At 54.0% G+C, this 19,210-nt stretch overlaps 1 protein-coding gene across 1 annotated transcript; it reads right to left on the bottom strand.

Moving 5' to 3' along the window:
- Positions 1-2,206: 2,206 nt before the first annotated feature.
- LOC113184754 (ornithine decarboxylase-like) lies at positions 2,207-13,038 on the bottom strand. Its single transcript, XM_026391586.2, has 10 exons — positions 12,856-13,038; positions 12,069-12,242; positions 11,412-11,584; positions 10,208-10,342; positions 9,408-9,573; positions 8,818-8,965; positions 5,717-5,817; positions 4,130-4,347; positions 3,726-3,789; positions 2,207-2,519 (listed from the first exon to the last, which is right to left on the bottom strand). Exons 1-9 carry the CDS (start codon positions 13,036-13,038, stop codon positions 3,765-3,767), a joined length of 1,323 nt encoding a protein of 440 aa, XP_026247371.2. The 3' UTR covers positions 2,207-2,519; positions 3,726-3,764.
- Positions 13,039-19,210: the final 6,172 nt, after the last annotated feature.

The following is a 19,210-nucleotide window of genomic DNA, read 5'->3' as shown; positions in this document are numbered from 1 at the left end:
GTATACACATCAACTTATAAATATTCATCTTATTTGCAAGAATAGCTCACCATTAGCAGTAGACAGGGTCCCAAACATGTTTACCACACAGCAATAGCTACAAGCAAGACTAACTGCATCTCAGCCAAATCTCTGACACGTTGGCTCCTGTGCCCTGCCCGGAAATATGGAGCTTGACCTTTGCCCCGGAAGGACAATATTTCCTGCTTTAGTTTTTGACATAACGTCTATGGGTTAGAACATATTTTTGTTGGTTGTTAAGCTTCAATTTTCACAAGAAAATAAAAACGGTTTTCCCGGCCACCAGAGTCACACAAGCCAGGAGAGGAGAGTTTCAAGGACCTAGGGGTCAGCTGAGTAGGGACTGATCCACAGCATCACCATCCCTGGAGAATATCCTTCTTTTATTTTTTTGGTACCAGGGATTGAATTCAGGGGTGCTTAACCCTGGAGCCACATCCTCAGCCCTTTTTCTTTTTTTTCTTTTGAGACAGGGTCTCATTAAGCTGCTTGGGGCCTCACTAAACTGCTGAGGCTATCTTTGAACTTGCAATCCTCCTGCCTCAGCCAGTTCACTGGGGTTACAGGCGTGCACCACCACACCCAGCTCCCTGGAGAACACGCTACAGAGATCTCTCCTCGGACAGCTGTGGGCTGAGACACGGGCCTTCCCTGGACCCACCTAAACCTTTCAGCCCCTCGGACCTTGGCACTGGGGCTTCTTTCAGGGCTCCTCCCGGCTGGCCCTCCCTCCTGTCCCGTGTCTCCTCTGGTGCCATCTCCCAGGTGCCTTCTCCAGTCAAAATTCCACTGTGGCACCCATCACGACCTGTCATGCTCCTGGTTATTATCTGTCCCTCCCCTACCCACACGGAATGTCATGTTAACAAGAATGACCTCTCCCCTCTGATTCCAGCCCCATCTCAGGGCCTGCTCATCTATGGCACAGAGCAGATGTTCAATAAATGACAGCAATGACCGGCTGAACGGAGAGAAGGGCCAAGTGCAGGTGGCTATTTAAGTCCCCTGTCAGGACTCCACAGCGCTCAGTGGCCAGGTGTTGGCAGAGCATGCATATAGCTCGGGTTTGGTTCCCAACACTGCAAAAATAGGAACCAAATGAAAATCTGTAACACAAACAATCCCCACCCCCACCCCTGCGCCCCCCCCCCCACACACACCTCCAGCCCTTTTCAACCTGCCACGGTGGGTTAGCAAATCCTTATGTGCAACATGGAGTGAGGCCAGTGGGGGGCAGCAAGTCCCTGTGGATGAATGGTGACATGGCTTCCACTGACCAGAGCACAAGTATCAAAAGTTGAATCCCCCAAGAGCCAGGAGAATTGCTTATTTTCACCATGTGGGGCTACTTCATGCTTTAAGCGGTCCCCGCCTCCCTGGGATCTGTCCCACCTTCCACCGGATCTGCGCCTGCTGGAGGCCAATCCTCCCTGGGTGACCGGGCTCAGTCCCCCACTTCTCAGCAACACTGGACACGGCTGAGGGTTCCCTCCTGGGAGTAGTTCTACCCTTAGTTCCGCAACTGTTTCTTCTTTGATGGTCTCATTGGTTCCAGGAATTCAAAGGTCATCCAGTACAAATCATGCCCGTGTGTCACATTGTTGTACCTGACCCCATCGGGAGGCCTAACTGGCTTCTCAAATGAAACTTGTCCAAAGCTGAACTCTGGATTTCAACACTCCTCACCTGTTCTCTTCCAGGTCCCCAGTAGCAGAGGGCAACGGTGGCCCCAAACCCTGGAGTTGAACTCCTCTTTCCTCAAAGGCCTCATCTGATTCCTCAGCAGGTGCTCTTGGCTCAGCCTTTCAGGTACACGCTGACCCTGATTGGGTCCCACCCCTCCACAGGTGTGCCTAGAGTCACACCAGGCCAAAGAGGCCCTCGTATTGTTATAGAGAGGATGGGTGATGGACAGGCAGATGAATGGATGGATGGAAAAATGGGTGGATGGGTGGAGGGGTGGATGGATGGATGGATAGATAGATGATGGATGGGTGGATGTAGATGATGAATGGGTGGGTGAGTAGATGGGTGGATAGGTGGATGGGTGATAAATGGGTTGGTATATGACGGATGGATGATGGATGGATGGATGGATGATGGATGGGCAGGGGGATGGATGGATCATTATCCACAATCCCTCAGGACAGCACCCACAGGGCAAACAAAACACACCAACCCTCTCTTGCACCAGAATACAGCTTTATATTTTCCCTAAAGCCCACTTACATCTGTTTTTTCAAACACCTCTGAGGGTTAGAGGGGGACACTTCCACACCCAATTTGAAGGCCCCAAGGAGAACCCAGTGAGAAGCACAGTGTCCGGCAGGCTCTTGGGTCCCTCCAGCTCCCACGGGAGGCGTTCACCGCCCACCTTGTCCTCAGGTTCAGGGGGTGAATGTTCTTCAGCCCAAGAAGGACTTCTGGCCTTGACCGGGCTGAGGTGGCAATGGCAGGACTGGTGGCACCCACTCCAGCAGGAGAACTGTCTTCAGAGGCTGTGGGTCCAAGAAGGCCCTCCTCAGGCGAGCTGGGGGACACCCAGGCCCACCCCCTCTCACTGCAGGGTGGGCATCCTGACGTTCCCACCCTCCCCTCAGCCAGTGTCCTTCCCTGCAGCACACATATTTTTAAGCTTAAAACCCCAAATATTATTTATTTATTTTGGTACCAGAGAATGAACCCAGGGGCACTTAACCACTGAGCCACATCCCCAGCCCTTTTAATTTTTTCTTTTGACACAGGGTCTTGTTAAGTTGCTCGGGGCCTCACTAGATTGCTGAGGCTGGTCTGGAACTTTCAATCCTCCTCCCTCAGCCTCCTGAGCTGCTGGGATTACAGGTGAGAGCCACTACACCTGGCCCCAAATGTTATTTTTAACATTGAAAAGTGTTCTTCTTTAGAGTCATGCATCCAAACTTCCAATCGGAGGGTCCTCTGAGGTCGAGGCCAGGTCTGAGGCAGCTCTGGCCTGGTCCCTCAGCTGTGTGGCCAGGTGCTACCCATGCCCTCTGAGGTTGCCCTGACTGTGGGGCGGTGGGTAGCCTCTGGAAGGCCCTGCCCAGCCAGAGGCCAGGCCCTGGACATGAATGGTCCTTGGGAAGATTGACATCATCGTCCTTCATTCTCTCAACATCCCTGTGAGAGGGAAACTACTGTCCTCCCTTCACAGAAGGGGAAACTGAGGCTCTGACCGTCTGCCAGCTCATGGTGGAGCCTGGATTGACTCCAGGCCAGTCTGAGGACAAAGCCAGAGCTCTCACGCCCTGGGGGAGGCACCTCCAGTCCCTGTAAACCCTTTCAGCAGCGGCACAGGGGCCATGAACCCCCCGACCGAAGGAGGAAGGAAAGAAACCCAGGTCCTGTCGGCGCCCTGGGCCTCGCTGCAGGGCACGTGTGTTGTGCTGGGCAGCTTCCTCAGCCCTCCCAGGACCCACGGTGGGGCAGGAGCAGGGAGGGCCGGGCCCAGGGAGCAGCCTGGGCCTCAGGCCTGCTGCAGGGGAACAGCTTGGACCTTAAAAATGCCCATCTCAGGGCTGGGGGGTGGCGCAGTGGTAGAGCACCTGCCTAGCAGGAGGCCCTGGGTTCCACCCAGCACCACCAAAAAAACAACAAAAAATAAAAAAAAACCAAGGCTCCTGGAAGCAGCCAGGCCTCTGCTTCCTCCAGAAACTCCCCTCCCCAGGTGTCCCCCCCCCACTCACCAGGCATCTGGAGCCACTCCATTGTAGCCACACAGGGGCCTAAGGTGCCATCTCCAGCAGGCTCCTGTGAAAATGTGATGTCACTCACAGGGTCAGTCCCTCCACCTCCTCAGGGACCAGCCCTAGGCTGGGCAGAGCAAGGGCCTCAGGGCAGGGGCTGTGAGTCAGCCGAGGCAGGTGGGGAGGGTCATCTGGAGAGCGAGAAGGGTCTGGGCTGCTGGAACCTTGGACTTGATTGGACAGAGTCTAAGACAGGTCAAGCCCATAGGCAGAGGCCAGTGTCCAAGCCATCGGTCACACTGGGCTCTGCCAGGACTGACGAGGGAAAGAAGGCCTCCCGGTGCCAGGCTCAGGCCCTGGTAGAGTCCCCCGCTGCCCTCCCCCCAACCTCCTACCCCAGGCACCTGAGCTGGGGGCCGAGGGCATAGCAGACGTTGGCGGGCAGGAAGCCGTTGAAGGTGGAGCTCATGGAGCACGTGTAGGCGCCCACGGAGGGGAAGATGAGCCAGTCGCCCACGTCCAGCTCGGGCAGCCACACCTCCTCCAAGGACAGCCTGTCAAAGGCATCACACGTGGGGCCATAGAGGGTGCAGGGGAAGAGGCGGGGCTCCGAGAGGAACTCCTACAGGGAGCAAGGGTGAGAGGGTCAGAGAAACAAGAGTGCACCCCACCCCAGCCGCTCCCCAGGCCCAGGGTGCTCCCCTGGGCGACAGTGGCAAGGCACCAGCAAGGACACTGTCATTCAACACCAGGAACCATGATGGGGCGGCTACTCTGCGCCCGGCAGCCTCTGGGATGCACACTGACCTAAAGGAAGACCCCGTGATGAACCCAGCCTGATTCCCTCTTAAGATCAGGAGCCATCTTGTCAAAAGTTAAACAAGATTCAGTTCTGTTTTCTGTAAAATATTAGGATTTCTATGTGGCCTGGCTGTATTTTGATGTTTTAAACTTGCTTGGAATGCCTGCCCGTGCCTTGAACTCACCCCTGCCTGGTTTTCCCTGACCAGATAACACCCCTCTCTGAAACCCTAATGGTGCCTCATAAATTCTGATGTTGGAATCTAAACTTACTCCCTAAGTGCTGAACCACCATTTAGACCATTGACCTACTACCTGCCTTTGTATTATGCTTGTCAAAATCCTGTTATCTATAGGTTCTCAAGACACCCACCTTTTTGCAACTTTTTGTGCTATAAAACTGTGCTCCCAAAGAGCTGGAGGTCTGTCTTCTAACCCTCGGATTTTGGGAGAGGGACAGTCCCAGCTAGTCAGAGTTACAAGCTTGCTTTAATTTGATTTAAAATTGGAGTCAGAGGTCTTTTCTTTGCGTTATATTTCAACACCTGCCCTCAAGGAGCTTATGTTCTATGCAGGGACACATCCCAGCCCTGCTGATCCCCAAAAGCAGCCTTATTTGGGAAGGCAGTTTTCCAACTGCAGCATGCAAAGATTTTACTCATTAGTCCCTTAGACATCGAACCTCAGTGTTAACACTGGAGCCACCCGGGGGTCTTAACAAAGGCTGATGCCAGTCTCCTGATCCCTGAAAAATGCTAACTTAAAGGGTCTGAGGGCATGGCCTGCACACTGGGGCGTCTAAAGTTTCCCAGGTGGTACTAATGTGAAGCAGTTTGAGAACCATTACTTTGGGGTCTCCTGTACCTCAACATTCAAGTGTTCTGGAAACACACACTCATACACAGAGTGCACATGGAGATACATGCGGAAGCACCCAGGGCCACAGATGTGCAACCTCCACAGACCCACGCACCTGGGCGCCCAGGTACCTGCACAGGTGCAGATGGTCAGGCCCCTCTAGGAAGCACACAGAGCTGGACACCAGGTCCCTACACATACTCCTGGTGTGGTAACTTGTAAACCAGGTTCTATCTGAGATCCTTCACCTCCCCCTCCCTCTCAGGGCAGGAGCCTGGACCTGGTGGTCTCAGGGTCTGGGAAGAGTCGGAGTCACACAAGGGCCCCCTTACCTTCACCACGATGGGCGTCCTGGGGGTGGGCTCCCTGAGGAAGATGCGGAAGGAGCCATACTGGCCCTCGTTCAGGTAGTAGAGCAGCTTCCGGTGGCCCCCTGGGAGCAGGAATGGCAGGACTGAGGGGTGCTTGGCTGGTGTCACTACTGACTCTCCACACAGGAGCCCCAGCACCCTTGGGAGAGGCCCAGCCCCTCTGCCCAGAGCTGGATAACTCCTGTCCCCTGCCCTAAGAGGCTTCCCTGATCCTCTTTCCGTGCATGGCCAGGCCCTGTCCCTGGGCCCCCATGGCCCTCTGCTCCTCCCAGCAGAGCATGTGCCCTACAGCTCAGGAACTGTCCTGGGCCTCCACGTGTGTTTCATAACATGCTTCACCACACCCTGAGCAGGCACAACCGTCCTTTACAGCAGGGAAACTAAGTCTTGCCAGAAGTCCACAGGGGAAGGTGGCGGGGCTGGAATTCATCCGGGTCACAGATCCCAAGTCCTTGGCCTTGGACCAGGTGAGCACCTGCTGAGTGGGGGCAGAAGAGGGAGCCGTGGCCTTCCATTTGTTTTGTTTTGCAACACCAGGGGTTGGCCCCAGGGGCTGAGCTACCCCCCAGCCCTGTGTATTTTCTACTTTGAAGCAAGGTCTCACTCAATTGCCATCCTCCTGCCTCAGCCTCCAGGTCGCACAGCTACACCTGGCCGACTGTCCTGTTCTGGTTGCTGCTCCGTGGTGGGCTGACTTGTCTCTTTCCTTCCTGGCAGGGCTGCCTGGATGACCGTGATTTTGATCTGCGTGTTCTTGGTGCTCTGGCCTCTGGGGCCCTGCTCATGCCTGAGGGATTAGTCATCCCCCAAAGAGCTCATTCTTGGCAACAGCAAAGAACTCCTGTCCTTTCCCCTGGTTCTCATCCCAGAGCCTGGCCAGTCCTAAGCCTGCCTGCACTGTGTGCCAGCCCTGCCCATTCCTTCCCTCAAAGCCACAGTGAAGACCTCTGCCCTCACGGTTCACTTTCTCCTTCTGCCTGCTGACCAGCTGTGGTGCTGTCCCACACATATGAAGTTCTCCCTTCAGGACAGCTGTTTCTGAGTCTATGTCTTAAAAATCTGCCTACATTTTAAAACAGTGCCCACCTCTACCCAGCACCAACTGCTACGTGATTCTCACCTCCCTCCGTCTAAGCTCCCTGCCTCTAATGATATTGCCAATGTAAACCTGTGGCAGCTTTCTCCCTAGTTGCTGACCCCCAGGTCCTCTGGACATGACCTCCAAACAAACCAGTTTCTTTGCAGTCAGTAGACTGCACTCAGCACATTGCTTCTTGGATTTAAACTCAGAATTTCACACTTATTTCTGTAATGCTGGGGCATTTCAGTTACCACTTAGATGCTCGGGTCTTTCTGAATATTGACTTTCTCTCCCCAGTTTCCTGCTCCATCTTCTCGCTGCTGTCTGTCACCCTTTGCTCCTCCCCTTTCTTCAGCTGCTGTTACTGAGCTGCTCTCCCCAGCCCCAGGCCCAGCCCACGGACCCTGAATCAGTTGAGGATAGTTCATCGTGACAGCCCTGAGGCTTGACAGCCCCTGGAGTCAGACAGACCTGGGGCCCCATCGTGCCACACGCTCGCTGTGCTGCCGTGCACAAGACCTTCCCCTCTCTGTGCCTCAACATCTCCACCTGTTTAATGGGAATGACCCAAAGCCACCCCACAGGATCGTTGAGTGGAAATGAGATAAAATATGTAATTCACACATCATCGATCCATGCTAGTTGGCAGCTCTTGCTATTGTGGACATAAATAACCAGTTCCAAATACCTAGAACAGACTTTGGTGAAATGAAGGCTGAAATCTTATGCTTCATCTTATAACTTTTGTTGTTGGTGGTGGTGGTACTGGAGATTGAACCCAGGGGAGCTTTACCACCGAGCCACATCCCCAGCCCTTTTTATTTTTTATTTAGAGACAGGGTCTCATTGAGTTGCTTAGGGCCTCACTAAGTTGCTAAGGCTGGCTTTGAACTTGTGATCCTCCTGCCTCGGCCTCCCCAACTGCTAGAATTATAGGCGTGCACCACTTTGCCTATAATATTCTTGACTGAGACATTCTGCAACGAAATGATATTGTTTGACATGACTGCCTGGGGGTGACGGAGCGGTGGCCAATCACTTGTCAAAAGGATATGGAAGGGGATTAAAGAGATCTGTAAACAGTGACAGGTCAGTTTCCACCAAGCTGCAGTGGACTGGATCTAGTCATGTTCTCTATTTCATCATGAAATTGTGGTTCTGGTTAGTTCTGTGAGAACAGCAAACCACCTCATTCCCATCCACAAAACAGATGGACGATGGAAAGACCCTCCAGTGGTAGACGGACCCCACAGTCAATAAGCTTTGTCACCCTCTGGGCCAGAATCCTCAGGATATGATCATAGAATACTGCTGATTTACTCGTGAGAATTTGGGTACACTTGCTATGTTTTTGGTTCTGTGAATTGGTACCTTTTCACTCGCTTAAAGAATTTACTAGTCTGGGGCTGCAGCTCTAAGTAACTCAGTGGTAGAGGGCCTGCCTAGCTTGTGCAAAGGCCTGGGTCCATCCCCAGCCCTGGAAAAGAACAGGAAGGAAGGAAGGAAGGGAGGGAGGAGGGAGGAGGGAGGAGGGAGGGAGGGGGAGGGGAGAGGAGGGGGGAGGGAGGAGGGGGGAGGGAGGGGAGGGGGAGGGGGAGGGAAGGAGGGAGGGAGGGGAGAGAGGGGGAGGGAGGGAGGGAGGAGGGAGGCAGGAGAACTTACTAGGCTTAGTTACAGGGTATACATTACAAGGGTGCCTGGGACCTGAGCTGTATTCTGTGACTTTAACTTTATAAATGCAGCATAAATTAACGGGATATTGAGGAAGAAAAGACCTTTTGTCTTCATTCCGGACTTCACAGTCTATTTGAGAACAAGAAATTGGTGACACTATGGGGTTTTTTCCAAGCCCAATTCAAATCTGGTTTCCTGCTGATAATGTACCAGGGGCAAAGCCTAGCCCAGCTGCCAATCCTCTCCCCAGGGTCTAGGGATGCCTGGCCCGTGGCCTCCCCACCCAGCGCCCTCCGGGCCCACCCACCGGGCCCCAGCACGGCCTTCTTGCCAATGATGTTGACAGCGGCTGTGCAGACAGATGCCATGTAGAAGCGTCCAGGCTCCGCAATGACCTCGACACCAGTGTCCTCAGGAAAGTCCTGGGCTAGGGCAGCATTGATGACACTCGCCATCTGCAGGGACAGACCCAGCCTCTCCTGTGGCCAGTTCCTATACAATGGGCTTAGCATGCTCCGTTTCCCTCTGCCCCAGTGACAGTGACAGGGATGTGGAGAGGTTTACTGAGGAGGGAGCAGGTAGGACCCAGAAGGGCGAAGGCACCCGGAAAGAGAGGTAAAGGCACCCTGAGAAGTGGGAGGTCAGAGCATTTAAATAGGAGAAGGAGAATGTTCCCCAGTCTGGGGATTGCAAACTTCTACCCGACTGCAGCCCAGCCAGGGCCAAGAGAGACACAGCAGGTAGCACAGGCACAGTCAGGCACAGGGCCCTGAACACAGACGGACCCCAGGTGTGCACAGAGCCCCCCAAACACCGGGCTTTCACGCTCACATTGTGTTGCTCACCCCAGACTGGGACCCTAGACTCCCTCCCAGTTCCCAGGGCCATCTCTCGCACCTCCTCAAACCCTGGCTCAGAGCCCTCGGCTCCAGGGAAGCCCCCTCCGAGATCCAGGAGGCTCATGTGGTGGCCGGCCCCGCGGCCCATCTCGAACACTCGGCGGCAGTCAGCAATGGCCTGGGCGAAGCTCTGGGGGGTCTGGCAATCGGAGCCCACGTGGAAGCTGAGCACCACCGTGGCAGGTGGCATGGGAGACACACAGATGGAAATGCAAGGGTCAGCATGAAGAGCGCCGCATTCAGAAACACTGCCCAGGCGCTGCTGGGACGAAGGAGAAGAGCAGAGACCAGCACAGGTCTGACACCTCAGAGTGCCCCTCTACACGGGCCCAGGTGGGTACCCAGGGAGTGTGCAACCTGAGATATGCACAGGGTGTCCTCAGGGGTGCACACATCCCACATGACGATCCTGGAGTTGGGGACTGTGTCACCCCCAGCTGCCCCTCCCAGGGCCTCCATTGCAGGGTCTTGGAGGGTCTGTCGTCAGAAGCTTGACTCCCAGTGCCCCCCAGAAGGCAGGCTGGGTAATCAGGGCCAGAAAGAGTGGGGCCATTTCCTCAGGTGCAACATTTAAGGGAGGGGGCACCAAAACATAAAGTAACCCAGACAAATCACATTTGATGCAATCTTTCCTTTTTTAATCTTATTTGCTTTTTGTTGTGCTGGGAATTGAACCCAGGGGTAGAGGCCACTGGGGGCCAGAGAGGCCACTGCTGGCCCAGCATGTGCATTAAGTAAAGGGCTCGGGGGGCACCAGGACTCCCGCCTCCCCGTCATGGAAAGCTACTGCTCACTCACCTGACTCCGACCACAGCCAGCCCCAGGTCTCTGGCTCTCGTGAGCAGGTGTCCACAGGCCTCCAGGCTGGCACCAAACTTGGTGTTCAGGGGGAATCTGCTCTTGCTGTCCTCGGCCAATATCCGGAGGACCAGCCTGGGGCAGGCAGGAGGGATGGCAGGAGAGTTTAGGCATGTGAACACCGAAGCCTTCTTTACCCCCCCTCCACTGCACCCCCGCCTGCTCCCCTGATTATCCAGCCTCTGAGACGGAGGGAGTGAACTTGGACTCCTGCCAGGCAAGAACGAGCAGGAAAAGGACAAAATCATAAACATACCTCCTGCAGAACCAGAGATGGGTTTTTCCAATTCTTAATTGATTTTATTTTTTAAATACATGACAGCGGAATGCATCACTATTCTTATTACACATATAGAGCACCAATGTTCCATATCTCTGTTTGTATATAAAGTATGTTCACACCAATTCGTGTCTTCATACATGTACTTTGGATAATGATGTCCATCACATTCCACCATCCTTGCTAACCCCCTGCCCCCTCCCCTCCCCTCCCACCCCTCTGCCCTATCTAGAGTTCATCTAATCCTACCATGCTCCCCCTCCCTACCCCACTATGAGTCAGCCTCCTTATATCAGAGAGAACATTCAGCATTTGTTTTTTGGGGATTGGCTGACTTCACTTAGCATTATCTTCTTCAATGCCAACCATTTACCTGCAAATGCCAGGATTTTATTCTCCTTTATTGCTGAGTAATATTTCATTGTGTGTATATGCCACATTTTTTTAATCCATTCATCTATTGAAGGGCATCTAGTTTGGTTCCACAGTTTAGCTATTGTGAATTGTGCTGCTATAAACATGGATGTGGCGGTGTCCCTGTAGTATGCTGTTTTTAACTTTCTCAAGACTACATAGAATGAGACCCATGCCTCTGAGAAGAGAGCCCTGTCTCACTCCAGTGTGAGTAATTCCCCCCTCCCCCCCCCAGTGCTGGGGATTGAACTCACAGCCTCACACAGGCAAGGCGAGTGCTCTACCACTGAGCCACGCCCCCTGCCCATGTGAGTACTTTTTCTTTGACATCATGGGTCAGATGTCCTTGTGCTAGGCTCTGTCTGGTGTCTGTGCAGACAAAAGCAATTGATACCAATGTACACCAGGGAAAGCATTGACCTACTGACCCCAGTTCTTATGCTTGCTCACCTGGCCTCAGGGTGGTGCTCGGCCACCTTGGTCAGCTCCTCCTCGCTGTCAAAGGTCAGGAGCTTCACCCCCCGGTGGGCTGCATACTGAATGTGGGCGCTGGCCTTGCAAGGGTTGGCAAAGATGATGCGTGAGGGGGCCACACCCAGGCTCAGCACCTGCTCCAGCTCCACCTGTCATGGGTGAAAGCCAGAGTTGGGGGTTACCTTGCTGACCCTCTACTCTTTGGAGACAGGAAGATTGGCCTGAGCAAATGGAGCTGCCCTTGATTAAACCCCTGCTACCTACCAAGCACTCCACTGGGAAATTAAGAGTTGGCTTCTTTATTTTATTTTATTTTTGGTACTAGGGATTGAACCCAGGAGCACTTTACCACTGAGCCACATCCCCAGCCCTTTTTATTTTTTATTTTGAGACAGGGTCTTGCTAAGTTGCCTAGGCTGGCCTCAAATTTGTGAAATATTCCTGCCTCAGCCTCCTAGGTTGCTAGAATTACAGGCGCCCACCACCACATTTGACCAGAGGAAGAAACTGAGGGTCAGAAAGGTCAACTGGCTGTACCAGGGCTCTGAGGCTTGAAGCCTGTGCTCCCTCGTTCCCTAGCGGGCTGCCCACCCTAGTCACATGGCCCCGTGGAGGGTGTGGACACAGGCTCACCTGGCTGGCACAGTCAAAGCCTGTGCCCAGGGCAGCCAGGACGCGCAGCACCCAGGGGCTGCTGCTGCACTTCACCGCATAGAAGGGCCAGACTCGTGGCAGGGCCTGGCGGAAAGTCGCGTGGCGGCTGGCCAGCATGTCCAGGTCGGCCACCATGAAGGGATCTCGGTGGACCTGTTGGGGCAAGGACCCAGGGAGAGAAGGCTGGGTAGTGCTAATCTCGCATAATCCCCTCGGCTCTATGAAACAAGCGCTTTCAGATGGAGGAAGGAAGACTGAGAAAGGGAAGACACTGGCTCAAGGTCAGAGAGCAAGTACAGGACACAGAGGAGTTGAACCCGGGTCTTTTAACTCCTCCCCACTCCCCTGCCAAAGACCAAACCCAGGCCCTGGGCGTGATAGGTCCAGGCTCTGTGCTGAGCCACATCCTCAGCCTTCTCTAACCGCTAAAGGAAAAGAGCAGAAGGCATCGTCTCTATGGACCAACGCTAGGAAAAGGAGGCTCCCACCTCCACTAGAGGGTCTGACCCCAGTAAAGTCCCCCCTGACCAGGGGCCCTGGAGGGAGCAGAGCTGCTCATCCAAGACCCCCAGCTGAAGGGGGCCTTGGAAAAAGACTTGTGACATGGCCTTGCAAAGCCACAAAGCAGGAAGCCGCCTTTCTCACCATCAAAGGGACAACCAAGACTCCCACCTCCCATGGCCCCATGGCTGCTGTCCTGGTCCTCCCCAGCCTCTGACTGCAGACCAGCCAGAGGCCTGTGAGCTCCTGCTGACTCCCTCCATACCGAATCGGAGAGCTCCTGGATCTTCCTCAGGACTTCCTGCCGGGCCGATCCCCCAGGACCCAGGGCGATGAGCTCCGCTGGCCATGGGCTTCCAGGGGACCTGAGACTCTCCTTCAGGCCCCCAAGGTGGGTGCTGGTCCCTGAGACTTCAGCTGAGGCCTCCTCCAGGCACACCGCCGGCATCCTGGAACGGGCCTGCTCTGAGGACCGGCCTTGTCCTCCCAGCTCCCTGCTGGCCTCGGAAGCCCGAGTGGCTGGTCTGAGTCCTTGACCCCTGCCAACCTTCAGCCCTGAGACTCCACAGCCCTGGTGAGTTTCTCCAAATGGAAGGGCCACGGCCCCAGCCCAGCCTCGGTCCCACACCTGGTACGGACAGCAAGACCCATGGGCCCACCCTCCCAGGCTCCTCTGCCTAATGCTCCCATTCAAGTGAGAAACTGAGGCGCAGTGGAAGTGTGGAGTCCAAAATCCTCTGGCTCCCAGGACATCAGAACTGGGACCTGGGAGAAGGCAGGGTCCTACAGCCACATGTCACCAAAAGGGACAAAAGGGACTAGAGGCCAGGGGGAGGAAGGGCCTTGCCCCAGGTCAGCTGGTTAGTAGCAGAGCTGAGACTGGAACCGGACTCCCTGGAGCAGCCACTGGACCAACCCTGGCCGCTGACACCTGGGGCTAAGATGGGGTCAGCCTGCGGCAGGAAGCTCCAGCTCTATGTCTGCAGCCCCTCCTAACTCACCTGGTGGCCATGGTGACCTGCTTTCTCAGGAACAGCCCAGGGAGCAAGGTCAGTGGTGTCCCCAAACTCCAGGTAAAACCCTGTGGGAAGGACAGATCCCAGCCCCCATCTCAGGTCGGGTAGGGGATGTGCCTCCCCACCTGTCCCCACCTAACCTCATTCCCCGGCCTTCTCTGTCCCAACCTCCAAGCAGGAGGTCTCCCACACGACAGGTGCACGGGCTGTCACTCTTGTCATATGCGAGCATCAGCAATGGCCTGAAACAGAGGAAGCCGAGATATTCCTATTCACCCTTCCTCCTGAAGGTGGAAACCAGGACCCAGAAGTGACCAGATCACGCAGCCGACTGGGAGTGGGCCCGGGAGGAGAACCAACCCCTCCGACTCCCGACTCCCGGGGAACGGGTCCCTCACACTTGGAGCATGAGCCAGGCTCTCCCGGATGGAGCCTCTTGCCCTCAGCCAGATTTAAGTATCTCTGGAAGCTTCTGCAAGTAGAAGCCTGAGCCCGTCTGCATCATGGCTCAGGGGCTAGTCACGACCACACCCCTCCCCACCCTACTTTTCTGTGGGAGTCTCCGCTGCCTCTGTGTGACCTGCTGGCCCTCCCAGACTAGAGCCACCACCTAGGGGCTGGGGTGTCAGCTACCACATTGCCCAGGAGGACAGGTCCACCCACTGCTGTGCTGAGTCCTCTGCGATCCTCCAACGGATCGATGGGGCCAGCTGTGCCTGGGCAGCGGGTGGGGAGGACAATGGCAGGGCCCAGGTCGTCCTGTGCTTGGGTTAGCAGAGATATGAACCTTTTTACTTTTTAAATACTTTTTAGTTGTAGATGGACACGATGGCTTTATTTATTTATTTCTATGTGGTGCTGAAGGTCGAACCCAGTGTCTCACACATGCCAGGCAAACGCTCTACCACTGAGCTATAACCCCAGATCGAGATGTGGACCTGAAGCCGGAAACTAACCCTCTTACAACCCTGGACTGCCTCCCGCTTGCAGCCCCTCTGGGGCCTTGCCTCCCCAGGACAGCAGAGGGAAGCCCATGGCCTTGAAATCAGTCGGTTTAGCATCTCAAGCTGTGTGGCTGTGGGCATGTTAATTGACTACTCTGAGACTCAGTTTCTTTGTCTGGAAAATGGAAAATCAAGGAGCAGGATAAGGATTAAGTGAGATAATATGCACGAGTACCTCACTCTCACTGTTGGTCTTTGTGTTTGTCATTCTGCCCATCGGAATCTTCCCCACCAGATGGCCATGCCTGGGAGACAGGAACCCACTCTGCATTTCTGCATCCTCTTGTGAAATTCAACACAGAGCCCAGTGCAGTCAGGCCTGCCTGTGATTCCAGCTACTCAGAAGTCTAAGGCAGGAGGATCCAAAGTTGGAGGCCAGCCTCAGCAATTTAGAACCTGTATCAAAATAAAAGATAATAATGAAGAGAACTGGGGGTGTAGCTCCGTGGTGAAAGCCCCCCAGGTTCAATCCCCAGGACTGGGGGGGGAGTGGGGGAGCATTCAGCACAGAATTTGCCTCAGTAAATATTTGTAGAAGAAATAATGCGTGTGAGATTTAGTCTTTAATAAATAAAGGCCAGTGTGATTTTGTGGTATGTACGTCTTGGTTCTCGTCCATGGTTCCTGGCTCAAAACTCCCTCCCTGAGGCCAGCCACAGAAGCCAGGCCTTCTTCCCCAGGCCTTCACAGAAACTGAATCTTCCCTGCCTTCCTGTCTCGCCTCCAGGCACAAAGAGACCCTGGCCTGCCCTCTCCCTATAGCAGGTCATAGACCCTCCTCGTTCCAGAAGCGTGCAGTCCTGACCTGGGGGGAGGAGGGCGCACAGAGAGGCCAGTAAGGATGCAGAGGCCACCAGCCTGTGAGCATCCGAGATGCAGGGAAGCCTCCCTGGGGATCCGAAGGGACGGAGCTCCCTCCAGCTGAGCCCCTTCCTACACACGGGGCCTTCCTCGGCCCTTGCCCCTTGTAATGTCCTTCATTATAAACTGGCGAATGGAAGGGCTGCCCTGAGTCACCTGAGCCAGTGCAGAAATTCACCTACGCTGAGGAGGGATGGTGGGAACCCAACTCAGAGCCGGCCTGTCGGAAGCACAGGTGAAATAATCCAGGGCTGGCCACAGGCATCTGGCGGGCGGAGCAGTCGGACTGGGGACTGTGGGATCTGGGGAGTCTCCAGATAGACAGGCAACAGGGGTTCACTGGATGATCTGACTGTATCCCTCGTAGCTTTGAAACGTAGGTGTGTTTCCCCCCAACCTTCTCCTCCCTGATCTTCTTTCCCCTGATCTTCTCCTTCCTGATCTCTCCTCCCTCATCCCATTTTCTCTGAATCACCTCTATAAAAGCCCCCCGTTCCTGCTGATGGGCAGAATCACAGCCTTGGGACAGGCTGTGATAAAACTTCTTCCTTTTTCTCAAAAACTGTGTCCTCACTGTTGGATGGGCATCGGGGACAAGGACCCAGCTTTCGATAACAGCGTCAGGATGTCCGCTGCAGCGCTGCTGGCTGGCCTGGTGTGTGGGCAGAGGACCCAACACAAGTCACAGCCGGTGACTCCACATCCTGATAAGGACCCAGAGCAGAAAAGATCAGTGGGACAGAGGGACCCGACCAGAAATGGAGCTCAGAGCAGGGGACTTCAACACATCGCCCAGGAGGACAGGTCCACAGAATGGGAGGGGATGAGCGACATGGAAAGACCCTCACCCCACAGGAAGACGGTGCAGAGAGCTGATATACTTCTAAACAAACCATTCAAAACTTCAGAAAATGGGATTGACTATGTGAATTTTCAGGGGGTGACTTTCTAAGCTGGGATGGGACCAGAGAGGACACTGAAGGATCAGCAGGCTCGGTGGCACCTGATTTCTAAACGCTGTATATTCTAAACACAAAACTCAGTGCCTGCTGGGGATTAGGAGACCTGGGAGCGGGTGCTGACCTGGGATTGACTCACAGGGGAGTGTGACCCGAATACCTGACCTTGAGTCAGGCTGCGGCTTTGACATCTCAGGTGGTAAGCCCCAAGAAGTCACATTAGAGTGACAGATGCCGGATGACAGCCAGCACACCGAGGTGGCCCCACTGAAGGGTCAAGGTGGCCCTGAAGGCACAGGGGGAGGGAAGGAGGAGAGAGAGAGAGAGAGGGAGGGAGGAGGAGTGAGCGCAAGGGGGCAATCCTCCACACTCTCACCCTCCAGAGACCAAACCTCCCAGGCTCTGGGAGCTCACAGGTCCAGCAGGGACAACAGGAAGAGGCTGAGTTGGAAGGAGGACTCTCCCCTCTAGGGCCCTCCTGAGTCCATTCTGGAAAGAGGCGGGTGGAGATGAAGCATGAGCCGGAGAAGTCCTTCGGCTCTGGGAGTCCAGACAGGAAGGTGGAGTCGGTGGCTTCCACAGAGACCCCCACCCGCCACGGCCACCCACTAATTCAGAGAAACGGTTTCTATCTCTGGGCGATCCTTTCACCTCCCAGGGCCCCAGCTTCTCCTCTGCCAAGTCCTCTGGATTTCTATTAAAAGAGGGTCAGTGTTATGCTCAGTACTTTTAACTCGGGTAAGTTTTAAATCCCCCCCCCCTTTTTTTAAATTTTATTTTACTTTTTGTTTTTCTCGAAGCCCTGGAGGTTGAACCCAGGGTGCAGGATAAGCAAGGGCTCTAACGCTGAGCTACATCCCCAGCCCTAAGTTTTATTTTACTTTGAACTGACACATAATAACCGAATTTGTTCACAAGGTGCGATGTGGAGTTTCTATGCATGTATACAGGTGGAGTCATCAAATCAGAGGGACCAGCATATCAATCACCTTAAGTGTTTATCATTTTTTTTTTTTTTTTTGGTGAGAACATTTAACCTCTCTCTTAGCTGGGTGCGGTAGCACACGCCTATAATCCCAGCTACCCAGGAGGCAAGGCTCACTGTGATACAGCCCAGGTTCTGCTCCAGTGACTGTATTCTTGGGTCACTGGTGTTAAATGTGATGACTTTGGTTTGGTCAGTGTGGGTGTCCTGAGTGAGCTATGGCATCACAGACCAAACGTCTGCGTCTTACCCCAATGCTGAGGGCCATTGCCAAGTAGGAATGACGCATCGATATTTCCTTGCCAGCGTACCCCATGTTAAATGGACTTGCCTTGGAAATTTGCTGTGACCTTGCATGTGTGTTTGAGAAAGGTGACCCTGCTCAATGACCAGGGTGGATCCAGGATTAGGGTGTATCCTGCAGGTTTTAGGAAGTATCCGGGTTTAAGATAATTTGGGTTTAGGGCGCTCCTGGTTTAAGACAAGTTTAAGGCGTTCCCGGGTTTAAGACAATAGGGGTTTTAGGGAAGTTGGAGGTTGAAGATTATTGCTGCTGGGATTAGGGTGTTCCTGCTGCTTGTTCCCGTTGAGTTCTCGTGAGATTCAAATGGGATTTGGAAAAAAAGCCTCGTGGAGTAGGTGATTTGGGGCGGCGGCTTATTGGAGATTGAACCAGAACGTGTTTGTAGACGGTCTGTGTGAGTTCGGGAATAAAGAATTGCTGTTTGAATCTACAAGGTGTGTGGTGGCTTGTGATTCTGTGCCAAGCCAAGACATTGGCACCCCAACATCAGAATTTATTGAATAAGGATAAATTCACAAGGTACATCACTTTCAGTGGCCAGTATTCACTGACTACTCATGGGTCACCTGAAAATCACAAGTTCTTGGGCTGGGGATGTGGCTCAAGCGGTAGCGCGCTCGCCTGGCATGCGTGCGACCCGGGTTCGATCCTCAGCACCACATACCAACAAAGATGTTGTGTCCGCCGAGAACTGGAAAATAAATATTAAAAATTCTCTCTCTCTCTCTCTCTCTCTCTCTCTCTCTCTCTCTCTCTCCCCTCTCTCACTCTCTCTAAAAAAAAAAAAAAAATCGCGAGTTCTTTTATTCTATTCCAATCTTCCTTTGTAATATCCATAACGCTCAAGTCATGCATCGTATGTCACACACACAGATGTACACGTGTGTGACAGAGGACTAAGGAAGGGATGTTCAGAATGCTGGGCCGAGAGCCCAGGGGAGAGGATGAAAGCAGAGTCCAAGAGTCCCAGTAGCTGGTCAGAGAAGGACTTAACCAGCGAGTGTCACAGAGCCATCAAAGCAGAGGGCTGGATGCACAGCAGTTCCAGTTCCGGGGTGCCAGCTAGGTGTCAACTTGGAGTGGGCCTGCGTTGTCATCATGGTAGAGGACGTCCCACTGCTGAAGCCTCAAGGGACAGGGCAGAGGCTCATAGCTCTGGCAGTTTCCCTGGGCAAAGCTATGACAAGTGACCAGGTGACAAGGGCAGGGTGCTGCCGTGTCCACTCTTAGTGATGATCCCAGCCTAATTCCATCTTAAGATTGGGAGCCATCTCGTCACAAAGTCATGAAAAGTTAATTTCTGTTTTAGTATAAATCACTGCGATTTCTAAACTTGTTGGAATGCCTGCCCGTGCCTCGAACTCACCCCTGCCTGGCTTTCCCCGACCGGGTAACTGAAACCTCAGTGGTGCCTCATGAATTCTGGAGTTGGGATGTAAATTTACTCCCTAACCTGAAATGTTGAACCATTTAGATCATTAGCCTACTATT

This window comes from Urocitellus parryii, chromosome 11 (genome assembly GCF_045843805.1).
Source record: "Urocitellus parryii isolate mUroPar1 chromosome 11, mUroPar1.hap1, whole genome shotgun sequence".
In the NCBI taxonomy this organism is placed as follows: Eukaryota; Metazoa; Chordata; class Mammalia; order Rodentia; family Sciuridae; genus Urocitellus; species Urocitellus parryii.
This window is presented reverse-complemented; position numbering and strand designations above follow the sequence as displayed.

Excerpts from the sequence above, each read along its gene's own strand:
- LOC113184754 (XM_026391586.2), bottom strand. The coding sequence starts at position 13,038 with ATGCCGGCGGTGTGCCTGGAGGAGGCCTCAGCTGAAGTCTCAGGGACC. Across the intron at positions 8,966-9,407 it reads CTGAGCCAGGGTTTGAGGAG|ATGGCGAGTGTCATCAATGC; the intron begins GTGCGAGAGATG and ends CTGTCCCTGCAG. Across the intron at positions 4,348-5,716 it reads GGACGCCCATCGTGGTGAAG|GAGTTCCTCTCGGAGCCCCG; the intron begins GTAAGGGGGCCC and ends TGCTCCCTGTAG.